Genomic DNA, 15566 nt, shown 5'->3' on the forward strand with positions numbered 1-15566 from the left:
AGACTCTGGTCTGTGTGTGAGTGCTCACTGAGTTATACTAATGTTTAGTTAGTACACATAGAAGCAAGAAAGAAACACAAAAAGCTGCTTCAGTTCCCCAGGTGGTGCTGTATGCCTCTTACACTTTCTGTACCCACCGCATGTAAACCTATAAGCTACTTTGATGTTTAACAAATAAGAGCGCACACCTTAATGCCAGGTTATCCCTTTTGCAAAAACTGCAGTCTGTTATATCACGTTCTAATTTAGTCCTAATGTGTCCCTCGCGAGTCTCGCGTTCTTTCAATAAATTGCAGACGGTGTAATGAGGCGCGTGTCAAAAGAGTCGGGCACTAGATAGGAGTTTGCTCTGTCCTCGCGGTAGTGGTAGCAGTAACGTGCAGCTGTTTTTGCTCCAACATAAGTTTCTCGCGTCTTCCCCGTAAGCACTGTTTGACCAGCTTTCTCTGTGCATGTTGATGGTGATGCCTGGTAATGCACAACACATTTTCTTAAATCCGTACAAGTGGGGTTGTCCTCCTATAATGAATGAGTCACACTTCATAAAACCTGGTTAGCTTGTTTTCATAAATTTATTGTTACTGGATTTTTTTCTCCTCCACTGTTTACTTTTTTATATACAGGGCCTGTTTTGTAAAGTTGTTATGTTTTAATGTTTTGCAGGCTTTATGTAGCTCAGTAAACGGCAATCTTTGGCAACCTGACTAAAATTTGTGACTGCTTATGAGAGCACTTTCTCCAGAGAAGCGCTTGAATGATGATGATTGAACAGGTGGCTTTTATATAATTAGAAGCACAAAACTCTTGGGTTGAGTAAAGCACACCTTGAGACCCTGGTCCCTCCCAACCTGTGCACGTCGTATGAGACTACGTATGGAGAAACCAGGGCTCTGCAATCGCTTTAATTTCCGAGGACTTTTATCTCAGCATCTGGCAAGTGTTGTACTAGCTGGGGACCACCTCGGAGCACTCTGATTTAACAGTGCTTACTTGAAAAATGATTGGCCAAATATACAATCATCTGAAATATAGGATGCTATAAACAAGAAACAAATGGTATAACTGTGTGTATTTCTTTGATTTGGCGGTAGAAAACTTTTACGTCTGTATGTTCTGTTGGGTGTTCAAAATGCTATTTTAAAATTTGGAAGTCTGCTTTTATTTAAAAAAAAGTTTTGCAAAAAATATGGTGATGACTGTAACGAGAGCGCGCCCCTCTGCAAAAGACTGGCGATGGACCGAAGAAATCCTTGCTTCTTTTCCCGGCTGCCAGCAACGGGCAGATATAGCGGGGCTGCCTGACGCTGCCAGTCTTCAACTCCAGCACTCTCCCCGCAGGTGGAAAACTCAAAACTGTGCGGATTTAGAGCTCGGCCAGTGTCGGCCTTTTGTACCAGTCGGTGCCCCAGAGATGCATTTTGAAGGGAGGATTGCTCAAAAGGCGATGCAAGGAATGCCTGCTGAGGTGACCGAGCTCCAGGCTTCAATGAATTGCATGCAGTCACCGACTAGGTTGGAGGGGAACGAAGGTGCAGTGACAAGAATTTGCTCCTGGCGACGGGGAGTCTTTGCACTTGCTCTGGATATTTGGGGGGAATCGCCCGAACCTGCACGTGCCGCTATGCCTGTGCATGGAAATGTTAATTGTACCAAAGCAGGGAGAGCACGCGCCGCTGGTGGATGTCAGCGTGCTGAAGCAGCCTGCACCCCCGAAATGGGCAACTGTCGATGGCCAAGCTCTGGAGTTAACGGTAATGGAAGGAAGAATAACCCCGGTTTCCAGCTGACGAGTAACGTAAATTCTTGGATGAAGAAGTTCGATCTACAGACCTTGGGGTGGTTGTGTGTGTTCCTAATGCTTCTGCTCAACACGTTGCCAACAGTTGCGCAAGGTAAGGCCAAGTAACTTTTGATGTCTTGCCAACTCTTGAATTGGGAGAGACACTTGCAGTCCTGCTTTTAAAATACGTGTTTTAATTGCATTGTTGTAAATACGGCATCGTTCACTTGTTAATTTCCTTTGTATTGGAAAGGACCAACACAGCATGTTGGTTTATTTCATAGCTGCCGACCTGTTTATCCCTGGAGTCGTGAACACATTCTAAAATTAATTGGTCTCACTTTAAATATTTATACTGTTTATTTAGAACTTGAATAATGAAGATTTTGCATCTTGCACACTTCCTTTTCCTAAACAGTAAGAGTTCTTAAGCTGGATTGTCTGATACTGTGCTCCAGTTATCTGACAGTTGTCACAAAATCAGAGGAGGAACGTTTGAGTCAAAAATTATTATTGAGAGGTTTTATAGATTGTTTAAAACCAACTCTGGTATTAACAATAGCTGAGGCAAGTTGGTCTTACAATGTTGCAGAATGCAGATGGGTTATTAGTAAACAGTCTGTGGGTTGGAAACGTGCTGTAGGCAAGAATGCTTGTCTTCAGGTTTGATGATACTGTAATAACTTGGGTTACTACACATAAACTGGACAGCACACAGCTGTGATGAAAACGCAGTGTTGGTGTTTCTTTTTAGATTCATGTGCAGTGACTGATCTAAACCAGTTTTGTATTTAAAGAACCAGCATCCAAGAGTAGTAAAATGGTTTAAGTAGTGTTGCATTATCCCTTTGTACAGTGATGTAAATCACAGAAAGGTGAGAGAGAACCTTTTTTAAGTGATGTGGGCATTCTGTTATTTTCTTTCCCAAATTGCTAGGTTTGCACAATTCCTGACTGGGCAGTCACAACAGTTTTACACTTTTATAGGTTGTGGTGCCCTGGTAGTTCTTGTTAAGAAATGTGTGATTGTAGTACAATGTCATTTACAGTTAAAGATGTTTCCCTGAAGATTTTACTAAAGTATCCCCCTTTTATATAGCAAAACACTGAAGTTATTCAAACATAATGTGTTTGAAAAGAGAAGTCAAGGACCCAAATGTTTCAAGTTGGTCCTTTCTTAAGAGCTGCAGTGTTGCTCTTGCTAAACCAGGTAAAGGTGTTTCTGGCATTTCTGCACACAAGCTTTTTCAAACTTTTCCCCCTTAAAACTGAAGGTCATTTGCATTTATTGATGACACATTTCACAGAGAGAATATATGGTCCATTACTTTCTGCCTTTTTTTTTCATTTGCATAACTATATAAAACTCATTTACCACATCTTATTTCACTCCCTTTTTGTAGACTGTTATCTTCACAGTACTGTTACCTGGTACTGCTGTTTCATTTTTTCTAAGTCTCTGAAACATGTAAAAGTTGCTGAAAGCAAGTACTTGCTATATTCTTATTTTCCTATTAACTTTTTAGTAGTTACCTTGTACACATTTTAAGCCACTGTAGGATGTTATGTTGTTTACTAGTGGGTAAGTTGACAGATACAGTATTTTAAAAGAAGGGACCTTTTGTCTTTGTTTAAACTGGTATTCATAATTGCATCTTTGTTCTGAACTGCCTGAGTTTATGCAAGTAATTTGGAGCTTTTTTCCTTAGGACTACTCAGTAAACAAGTTGAACCATGTTGAATCAATCCTTTCAGTAAAATGTGATTAAAAACTTTGTGCAAGTATGCACCCACCATTGGTGAGACACTTTAAGGCATGAAGTTGCTAGGCTGAAAATGCATGGAAAGTATTTGCACAAAAAAAAGGAGGGGAGCTTTGTGCACAGCCATCTAGTCAGGTCATGGTTACTAAAGAGTTTACCTTGTGCAAACTAGTTGGGAGGGAGGGGGGAATGTGAGAACTGAATTTAGATTTCATTGGGAGCTCATGGTAGAGAACGGATATACTTGAATGCTCTAGGAATGATGCTAGTATAATTCATTTCAGAGGTACAGTTAACTCTGGGGCAGTCGTGAATGGAGAGAACGTGCATTATGTATTGCAGGAAAGCAGTTTGAGTACTATTAGAAAATGCTGCTTTTTGAGATTAAAACCACAATAACCTTTTTGGAGGCTTGGAACTTGGAAGTGACATATAATGTATGGGCAAAGTGAAGAACTTTTTGTTGGGCAAGCAAACAGAATTTCTGTCTCATTTGATCTTTTCCTTTAATATTTCTGACTAATGTAATCTGGATTGCTGTCTGCATTTAGCAGTTTGTCCAATGCTCTTAACTGGATTTAAAATTTGGGGAGGGGGGTTATAGTGCAGTTAAAGTATCTTAATCACTATCTGGATCATTAGACTAGGCTAGAGTGCTACTGAATTTTGCAAGACATTAGCCCTCTCTTGACTCGCAAAATATTTGACCTGCAGTAAGGTTTACCCATTGCATTAAACTCATCTGACGTTTAAATGTTGAATGTATGTCCGACTTGGGACCTTTTGAACATTGATAACGTGTGTTTTCAGCAGAAACGGAGGGCTATACATTTAGTGGACCAGTGATGAAAGTTGAAATGCCATTGATTTTAAGTTTTTCATCGTTTTTATCACACACTTTCATTTTTTTGCTTGCATGGGTTTAGGATGGCCAGACTTACTGGACCAGCTCTATAGACCACTTTTGATGATGCAGCTAAGTTAAATCCTGTAATCTGGTTAATAAATGTGGCAGTTGTCAGTTCTTGTACTAGTAACTTCATTTCTTGAGAGCAGCATTGATTAACACAACACATTTCTAATAAAATATTTTCCTCCAAATGTTTTATAGCTTTGTGAATTTTTTTAAGACCTTTTTTATTTTTATTTTATTTATTTTACATTTTTTGACTGGGCTAGTCTAGCTGGATATATGTCCATTTTCAGTAGAGGCCCGGGGAGAAAAGCTCCAAGTATTAATACATAGTTTAATAAAAAGTAAACATAAAAGTAATTACAGCTAAAATAGTAAGAAGGAAGTCAAGTAAAAAAAAGTTTTTTTTTTTTTTTTTTTTTTTTTTTTTTTTTTTTTTTTTTAGGAAATTGAGAGATTAATGACACAATAGTCTTACACATAAGTGAGATATAAGATCCTGCGTATTATGTCATGGGCAAAGCATAGTACTTTTTACAAAGTAACATAATTAGAAAGCATAATGAATAGACTGAGGATAAAGTAAGATAGGAGAGGTATCAGAGTTAGTATAGGATGAGTTTATGGATTTAATTGAGTTTGATACCTCCATATTTTGTGAAAGAAATTTTATTTTGTAAGTATGTTTCCCCCACTTTGTGACTTGAGGTCACCGTTTTGATTCCCCTGTGACTTGACATCAGCAGTCCGTTTTGAACAACTGTGCTTTGGTAATAAACATGTTTGCCCCAGTTCTGCTGGATAATGTTTATAGGTCCCTTTGTGGATTTAAAATATTGTCTCAAGTGTACAAAAAGTATTTGAGCACGGTATGAAGTTAGACCTCTGGTCCATATCCCAGTAACCATGTCTTCGTAAGGAAATTTTGAAGAGGGGTTTCTTATGCAAGTAGGTGTATTTACCAGCACATATCTGCATCCATGACTGACTGAAAGCCTTTACTGTACATGTTTTATAAAGGGATTATTACTTCTTAAACATTTAATGTTGTGAGGCTTTGTCCTTTGGTAAGTGAGAAAGTCCATCTATCCAGTGGCCCATTTCAGCAGAAGTCCGGGGAGAAAAGCTTCACAACAGATTAAATATTTTACAATGAGTTGAGAAGAGAGGTTCTACAAATGCACATGAAAACCATTTACAATGGCTGGTAAGTAATTGTATACAAGGGGAGAAAAGCCCCACAATAACAAGAACTCTTTACAGTAGATTGGGGTGTAGGTGTACCTTTGTATACAAGGGGGTAAGAACCTCCACAACAACTTGAAATGCATTTACAGGCTATTGCTAGGAGAAATTGTGAGCATGGGGAAAAATCTTGTTTCATATGGTGGATGTTGAAGAGTCAGGATTCAAAGCGAGAAGTAGATTTTGTTAGTCAAGGGGAAGTCATAAGTAAACTTGTACATTTTCAGATATGCACCACTCTTCTAAAAGCCCAGAAAATGGGTTGAGACTGTGGGAGCTATCTGGCAAAAGCTGTGGTTAATTAGTTTAAGTCGTGGGATGGGTGTACATAAGAATGTTTGTTTGTTTTTGTGGTGAAAAAGATGGGTAAAACTTGTAATGCTTCAGGTGGTTGCAGATGCAAAGTAATACAGTAGGTAAGGGACGTGGGACCGACTGGGATTCTTTATTATCACCTGACATTATGTTTGTCCTGCATGGATTTCAGTAGGATATATGCCAGTGTAATTACTGTAGCACTCTCAGCAGCATCTTTTTCTTTCTACCACATCTTGACAAATGTAATTCACTTGGGTATGTGTCTGCTAACATTTTAGTGAGTAGCTGCTTTAGGTGGAATGTGTGTTGCAATTGTGCATGTATGTGTTACAAATGAAGCAAGTCTGGTATCTCCAACTAATAACAAGCAAAAAAGAAATGGAGTATCCCAGAGCCACGAGTCTACAATACAAGTCTGTTTTATTAGCTAATTAAAAATTTTCAGTTACTCACTGCTTTTTTAGGCTTCAAGTAAGTGTAACAAAGTAAGATCTAAATGCACTTGTATACTAGTGTATAACTCCCTTCGATTAAACAATCAATCAAGCAAACAGTTTCTAAAAGTGATGGCACATATAACAATTCAGGTTTCAGTATGTATATCCACAGAACAAGGTTTGAACAGTTTTAAATCATATTTTTGATTTATTTTTGTTTTATTGTATTCTTAGAGTTTTATCCTTTAAGATTTGTGTGCTGTGTTACTTGAAGCCTGAAGGAGCAGTGAGTAACTGTGAGTTTTAATTAGACTTTTATTTTAGACTCGTGGTTCTGGGATACTAGTTTCTCTTAGCTTTTGATTGTGCATGGTATAACATAACATTGACTGGCTGCTGTTGTATGCACAAAAAGATGCTCAAATCCTTGCATCTGTAGTTTTATTCTTGCTTTTGCGAATATATTGTTGGAAGTACTTTGTTCTCTATCCTTCTCCCCCACCCATCAGCACATCGCTGCTGTATTTGGGTTTCCAAGAAAGACGACGACATAGACTAAGCAAAGGCTTGACAGGTCACTGCGATGGTAACAAGTTTTTTTTTTGTCTGTGTCTCTCCGCTTCTGTCTGTCTGTAATAAACACCGCTGATACATAGACACAATTGGATTGACTTGTGTCAGCTAGGCTTATAAGTAACTTGTGGTAGTTAGCGTAATATATACCTAGGAACCTATAATTTTCATATTTTGATTTATCTTTGTGTGAAATGTACCTATTGTCCCCATGTCCCCAGATGTATACATTGTAACATCATTTTTGTCTTTTGATGGTCTTGGAGTCAGTAGTGCTGTATACTGTCTCTAAAGACTATCTACACATACTTTTGCTTTGTTGGGAGAACTGTTTCGTCACGTCATTGCTCAGATACATTTTTCATCCCATGGGTTCATTGTGCAAGTTTACCTGTTTCCAGTGAGTTCTTTGGGTATTATATCACGACTACTACTGGGGTCATTTGATGTGACCTCCCACCAGTCTCATTTGTGTATGTACTGACACATGTATTTATTCATATGAGGTTGCTGGTGAAAATCTTGTACTTTTTTGCATGGCATGTCCTTTTTGAAGTAAGGTCTTCTTGGTACAGATTGCAGAAGCAAAGTTGCAGAGATACCATCTTTGTGGAATGTTCTGGTGGCCTTGGGTGTTGCTGTTTTGGCATCCTGTGGACTTGGCATCATCACCCACATAATGCTTTCGTGTGCTGTGGTGGTATGCATCCTTGCAACAATGATCCCTTTAATGAATTAATTAAAAATCTTACTTCATTCTAAACACTGGAGGTCTGAGCTTGGTGTGGTTGTTGCCCTAAAACTGATTATGCCTATCCTGGACCATTCTTAACAAAACGTAAACTGATTCTCAGGATCTTTGATTACGTGTTTACTGCAGAGGAAAATCTTTGATTTTCAGTGCTATGTGTTTACAGAAATCCTGAAGAGTCTTGATCATAAATACGCCTCCTTTGGAATGTATCTTACTAGAAGTATCAAGCGGCTGCAGAGACCTCTTGCATTTCATTAATCAGTCCAGTGAACACTAGGACCAGAGATCCTGAGATTCTGAGCCAGTACTAGGATCCTTTTGCTCTGCTGTCTGAGTTATGCCTGGGACTTGCATGATGTTACAATTTGAATATTTTCATTTGTAAACCCATCTGTACTGTGACAGATCGGGCTGAAACCTCTCCAGAACATAAACAGCACCTCACCTGTTTTCTCGTTCATCTACTTAAATCATTGTAATTTTGACTTTCATGATCTTTTGAACTGAATTATTGTTACTGTTTTGCATACTGTTATTGACTGTGTAATGTGACCAACATTTCTGTAGCTGATCTTTTCTGTGAAGCTTTTGTTTTTGTGTGCGCAGCAGGGCTTTATTTTTCTTTTGTGCCATTTCAAGTTCCCATAAGAGTAGAACTGAGGAAGGTGTGGCTTTTGTGTCTTTGTGCTCCTGTCACCTTTTTAAACAAGCCCTATTTGGGTCTGTCTCTTATGACTTGGTCTCTTGAATCCTTTTTAGGACTTTTGCCTTCTTTCCTTTGCCATGCCTGTGTTCATTTGGATTCTAAAGTGCTCTTAAAATTGCTATAGTTTAATTTTCTTCAAAATCTTTCTTTTTGCATTTCTGTGGCACAAAAGCAAACGGAGCTAAGCTATTAACAAAGGTAATAAGGGCAGGTATCTGCTAGTATCCCGACTTCTGCAGGTGTCACATTAAAGCATAAGGTTTGAAAACATAGGAAGGGTTAAGGGAAGGTTTCTGCTAGTATCTGACTTCTGCAGGTGTAGCATTTAAGCATAAATTTTGAAAGCTTAGGGCCAATAACTTTAACATTCTTTACTGTTCACCACCTAAATGCTAAATCTGTTCAATAATCTGCTTTTTATCATCCCTCTCTCCACTTACAAGTGTGTGTTAACACTTTTTGATGTAAAACATTTAATTGTGTTCAACTGAGTGGTAGCTTTAGTTAAAATATGCTGCCCTGGAATGCAGATAAGAGAATAATAAAGGGGAAAAAACCTTTAAAATGTACAATAAATGTTCTGATATGTATTTTAGGTTCATAGGTTGGTACTAGGCTATCGGCCCTAGGGCCTATACAAGCCTAGCCATAACAATTCCCTGGATATTTCTTCCCACAATATTTACTTCCCTGGACCCATGTCTAGCTGCTCTGACTTTTGAAAAGCTACAGATGCAAGCAGATTTAACATTCCAAGCAGTCCCAGTACATAAATTTAGTCTCTGTACAGAGGCACTTGATCTGCTTTTTCAACCTGTTAATGACCCATAGGTCAAATGTTGTGGCTGTTTATCATAGGTCTTAATCCATCCAGGCAACTCACTGAAGTTACCAGCCAGCAAATGAGGGTGATGTTGCCTCCATGCCTTGATATTTTTATTTTATTTTCCAAGGCAGGGATTCTCTCCCACTACTCCAGTCGTGTCAGTCTTGCGTGCAGTGTAGTGCTAATACTTCTGAGGCAGAGTCTATTCTGTTTACTTAAGAAAAACAATGTACATGGTTACACAGGTTTCCGTTCCCAGTGAGTTGATCTGGTTCTCTGGATGCTATACTAGCATTTGAGATATGGAGAAGCTGTAATTTAAGAATGGAAAACGACTGATTTAAAACCTGAGAATCCTTTCAATTGTATATGTGTTTTAATAGCCAGACGACCAGCATCCTGAAGGCTAGCTAAAAATAGATTTATACTGTTATATATGAAAAAAATAAATATATAGATTGTTTTAAAGTGTGTTCTTTATCCTTGTTTTTGAAAATGTCAAAAGTTTTGTTTTGGATACTAAATTTTTTTTTTGTTTTTTTTTTTTTTAGAAAAATGAATTCTGAGGTACTGTAAACAATGTCCAACAGGGATCCATCTTTGGGCCATTGATGGCCTGTATATACATAGTGCTGACCTGATGGCAGTTCAGTACACCAATGACATGTTCTTGCTCTATATAAATGAGTCCAATCCCAATGCAGGTCAAACAGGTTGAACTTTCCCATTGTTGACAACTTTTTAATATCTGAATAATAGTAACAGACTAACTAGACTGTATGCCATGATCGGCAAGAAATGCATTCAGATGGTTGGGTATCATGTACATGGTTTTTGTTTCATTGAGGACCATCTGCTACCTGGCTTTTGAGGGTCAATATTGTTTGTTTCTTACTGTTTACCTAAAGTTTTCTATGTATTTGTAGTCTGTACTAGACTTGCAACTGGTGGCATCGGCAAACTGGAATGAACTTGTTTCAAATATATTCAAGCTGCCAACCCAATACCATTTAGCTCCCATCATTATAAAGTGGTTAGTAGTCTAAACTGGGATTTTGTTAAATATTAACTTGACCATTTGCTTTCTGCTGTACTGTACTCTGTTTTCATCCTGCAGCTGTAACTCAAATGGGACTTCTCCATGATCTAAGGTGAGTAGAAGAGTCGTGGGGCACACAAAATCATAAAAAATAGAAGGCAACTGGGCTGTGTGACCATTTGCGCCTTGCCAGTCACCACTTAGAACTTTCCTTCTTTTTCAATGATGGGTAAGGCTATTTAAGCTTGGTGGTGGTGGTGGGGGGGTGAATTTGTGAATATCCATCCTATTTCCTATCTCATTAAGGAAGATGATGTGCCAATTGCTTGAGCTGGAAAAAAGTTTCATTCCAGAAAAGAGGTACTTGTGTGACCTCAGTTTCTTGCTGAAGCTGGTTTGGATCTCTGGTCCTAGTGTTCACTGGACTGATTAATGAAATGCAAGAGGTCTCTGCAGCCGCTTGATACTTCTAGTAAGATGCATCCCAAAGGAGGCGTATTTATGATCAGCGTTGAATACAAAGGAATAAGGACACGCTATACATCCCAAAGGAGGCGTTGTATTTATGATCGGACTGATCAGCGTTGAATACAAAGGAATAAGGACACACTATACATCCCAAAGGAGATGTTGTATTTATGATCGGCCTGATCAGCGTTTAATACAAAGGAGTAACGACACTGTGTATACATCCCAAAGGAGACGTTTTATTCATGATCGGCCTGATAAGCATTGAATACAAAGGAGTAAGGACATGGTTAGATATTAAGAATGCTTTCATGATCAGCTGTGCCAAACAGAAGGATTTCTTAACCATTTTTGCAACATTATGATCAACAAAGAAAGAATGATCAATCCTTGTCCCAAGGTGTCTCACATCTTCATTTTGGAGTTGGGTGTTGCCTGTACTATAAGCTGGGTGCCAGGATACTTGCCAAATTCAACAATATTGCACTTTGCAGCATTTAGTCATTTCCTGTTTGTGTGCCAGCTATTAACTTCTAAGTTCGTGTCACAGATTTCTGCATATCAGAAGAGGATTTGAAGAGGACACCCATCTACTTACAATGTTCTGCAAACTTGGTTAAACCAAAATCCTTTCTGGGAGCTGTCTTATTTGTAATCGTCTAGGTGGTAGTTGAAACAGTTTTATAATTGATTTTAGAGGTTATGTTTGCAAAAGTGAAGTAAAAAAAAATGACACGTGCACTTTTTACACTACCTTGCCTTTGTTGAAATGGTCTTGCATGACTACCACACTGAAACTGTAAGATTTTGTTGAACGATTAATACAAAAACAGGCACCTTTTGTATTGGCTTATGATTTATGTTTCTGCCTTTGACCATTGTTGGCTGCTCTTGTTATGTTATGCATTATCTTTATATTTTCTATTTGGAGATTTTTCTCCTCAGGCATTCATTGGAAATGAATCATATGGCACGTGGTTAGTAAAATATAAGTGCATACATGTGGGTAGTTTTTTGAGCAACTGGGTCCACTAACTAGCCAGGACTTTCCTTTTTTGTTCCTTCTCTCTAGCTTTTTGTAATTCTATCATTTGCTGTTGCACTTGTTCGCACTACACAACAGTACTATAAACATTGACTTGGGAGTTACTGATTGGTTGCCACAGAATTATCCACTAAAACTAACTGGTGATTTTTAGAGAAAGTGAGCCTGTCATTTCACTGGCAGCCCAGCTTGACAACCAAATCTCCACAGCTAGCAGTACAGCTGCAGATGGACACAATGACTCTGTAGTGCAATATAGGATGCATTTTATGCACTGTTGTAAAAACCTGCAGCAGAAGACAGATATGTACAGGTGTTGCCTAGCTGGAGAGAAAAATAAATAAAAAAAAAAAAGGACTTTCTTGCAGATTGTGGGTGCTGCATGGGCAAATGTTATATGATACTGTTTTAATGCCACAAAGTTAATGATGCTCAAACTTTCTTTTGGAGATGAGGGCTGTAGAAGAGCTAGTTACGGAGAATGCAAAATTTCCACAGTATAAAAATGACATCAAAGGATCTCCTCAAGTTTTATCCTAAAAATGATGGTGCAAAGTAGTATTTTTGAAGGTGAAGTTAAGCTTATATGGACTTCTAGTTTGAACTAAACTGGTACATGTCAGACCGGACACGTACCCTGTATCTCATTCCCCGCAGCGGGTAGCTGATGTGGTGATATTTTATGAGGTAACCCTGATTTTAAGATTTTGCAGCTCGGTTAACATCATTGAGAAGGAAAGTGAGTTTTGAATTTGGGGCCTGCAGACTGACCAGTTGTGAACTGGGATCTTATGACCAGGCTGGATTCAGTCCTTTCTACTTGCTACAAAAATGGGAGTGAGATGGGAAAAAGATTGTGTTTGTAATGGCTGCCACATTTGATCTTTAGATGATGTTAAGTTGATGAGTTTCATCTAAGCACATTTTTGTTTTAATTTGCAAAAGTATTAGGTCTGCAGGCATGTCTGTACAAGATGATTGATTAAATCTGATTGTGTTTGAATTCACTGAAAATTAGAACTGGGACAGGCCATTAAATGGTCTCGAAAATGGCATTATATTACCATTTTGTTGTCTTGTTTTTCTGTTTGTGTTCACAGCTGGCGGATTTTGTTTGTTTGGCGTTTGCTGTTTTTTGCATATATCAAACTGGAAAAAATCTATAGTTTCTTAAATGATATTGGTAATTTAAAATTTTGAGTTCAGCACTTGATTTTTAGATGTGCTTTGTGACCAGTACATGTACATCTATGTGGATGTTTATGAAACAAATACTTTATGCAAGTCTTAATACATTTTATAATGAACTGCATGTTTCATGGTGTGAGGATTGGCAAACTGCTTCTGCTCGTGATCCTGGAGGCCATAGTGTGTGTGTGTGTGTGTGTGTGTGTTACACACACCCATCAGCGCTGTATACTGACATAAGTAGATCTTGTGTAGTCCAGGCACTGAAGCACATAGTTTGACTGAGACTGGCGTGATATGGAGGTAAGGAGCCATATTTTCTAAAAGACAAGTGGATGAGAAGGATCAGCTTGGGAACGGAGGTTTTAGCAGATGTAGTCTGTGGGGTAGGGCAAGTGATAAATATTTAGAAAGCACTTGTATGCTTCAATAGTAAGTGGGGAAATTTATTAAGATTAGTTATTTTGTTCTAGACTACAGTTGGGGGTTGACATAATGATTTAAGATATTTACCTCACAAACAGAAGTAATGATTGTGGTGGTGGAACGGTTAGTATTGTCACCTCACATAAAGAAGTTTTCTGTCACCTCACATAAAGAGGTTTTCTGGTTTGATTCTTGGCTGGAGCTTCTTTTATGCGTCCACATATCCTCCCTGTGGTCGAGTGAGTTTTAAAGACATGCAGGTTGGTGGGTATGTATGTGTATGCCTTCTGGGAAGGTTGGGCACTAGGCTGGCAACTTGACACAGTCAAAACACCACTGCCAATCAATTTGCGGACTGGTGATTAACAGGAGAAGCTGAAAGAACTTGCTTTTATCTCACAAACTGAAGTGCTGGGTTTGATGCTCCCCTGTGAAGGGAAGCTGCCTATGCAGTTGGTCTAGTACTTGCCTATGAAATCAGGAACTGTGAAAGCTATGATTTAAACAGGTACTTTGTCTTTGGCTTCAGTATTACATGGACTGGTTGCTACATAGAATTACTACTTAAAAATGGCACTTCCTGCCTGATTAAAAAAAATGGTTTGTTTTGCAACTAGTAATGAAATATGATGAAACCTGCTTTTTTAATGTGCATGTTTATGCTTTGAGGTAGTTATGCTTTGCCCCAGAGTGGCTTTATGCAAGCAAAGAAAATGAGATGTTTGTAGACTTTTTCTGCCCTTAGGAGGTATACCAGATTGTAGATCCTCAGTGTCATAGTTTCGAGACTCTGCTGATCAAACATTTTGACAGCTTTGTGTAAGTGCTTGCCAGTTTGCCGAGCCAGAGGCAATTTTCAACCCTCCCACAACTCCCTAGCTCTTATAGTGTGCTATATGATGGTTGAGTAAAAACCCAGCACGAGCAAGAAGCATAAATGAATCTCTCCTTTTGTTTTCTGCTAGGATTCTGGAACGGAGGTTGCAAAGAATGTTAGCTAGGTAAACTGTTTAGAGCTAGATGTATCTTACCGGTGCAATATGTGATATTCTGTGCTCCTTTATTCCTCGGATAAGGAGAAATTAGTCTACTTGCTGTTTTTTTTTTCATTTGGTTAACTAGCACATTTGTATTGTTGCTTCAGAGCAGATAAATAAATGGATCCTGTTGGGTATTTCATTTCATATGTTGCCTGTGCAGAATGATTACAGCTATGAAGACAGAAGCGAGTGCTGGAAAGGGCCTGCAGTTTATTAAATCCGTATCAGGATTGCGGGCAGGTTATTTGTGTGTTCTGCATGCAGTTAGCATTATGATTGCTGTTTTGCAAGCTGTGTAATGCTTCTGCTGTTGATTGAGTAATGTAATACTGTAGTCTATATAAAAAGCTAATTTGGCCCATCCCATGGGAGGGGGTGTGTAAATGATTTATCAAATTTTTCCAAATTCAAAATAAATTTGCTATTTGTTTAGTTTTCTTGTGTAGTTTTAATGCATGAGAAATCTGAGTTCTCCAAGTGGGATAGGAAGAAGGGGCTTGTCAACATTAGTACGTTGACTTTAGTCCAAAATTTAGAACTGTATGAATGGGAGGAAGGCTTGCCAGACAAGTATGCTCCCCTGCCAAATAAGCAATGCTTCCTTCGAACATTTAAAATCCCCCAGTCTAGTGAGGGTTGATACAGTGGCTAGGTGAGCTGAATGTATCGGATGACTTTTCACCATCATGGTGTGTGAGAATCCCAGGTAAAGTCTGTATGCTGTATGCAGTATGTTTGGAGTATGGCCCTAAGCGCTCCTCAGAGTGGGCTGTTCCTACTATGCCTGTTGTGGGGGCTGCTCATACTTTCAGATTTAGAATCCTACATCATTCAGAAGGACTAACAATGGTTTTGTCACCAGATGTAAAATTTTACATTATGCAGATAATGTGTATAATGTGCCTAGGATAGAGAAGTCAATGTGAGACGTATCTAAAATAGCTTTCCAAACTGCTGCCTTTACTTTGCAGACTTGCCCATGTTAATTAGCAAAGGGGATGGGAGGGAAGAGATGCCTGGAAAACTCTTATTGCTAGTTTGTAAC

At 38.7% G+C, this 15566-nt stretch overlaps 1 protein-coding gene across 1 annotated transcript; it reads left to right on the plus strand.

The window, feature by feature from the left end:
* Positions 1–300: 300 nt before the first annotated feature.
* LOC122816356 lies at positions 301–14028 on the plus strand. The gene is made up of 3 exons (XM_044089097.1): positions 301–552; positions 664–1892; positions 9867–14028. The coding sequence occupies exons 2-3, from the start codon at positions 1187–1189 to the stop codon at positions 9872–9874; spliced, it is 714 nt and encodes a 237-aa protein (XP_043945032.1). The 5' UTR covers positions 301–552; positions 664–1186; the 3' UTR covers positions 9875–14028.
* Positions 14029–15566: the final 1538 nt, after the last annotated feature.

The sequence above is a fragment of the Protopterus annectens genome, chromosome 12.part0 (genome assembly GCF_019279795.1).
Source record: "Protopterus annectens isolate FY-2018-M chromosome 12.part0, PAN1.0, whole genome shotgun sequence".
Classification (NCBI taxonomy): Eukaryota; Metazoa; Chordata; order Ceratodontiformes; family Protopteridae; genus Protopterus; species Protopterus annectens.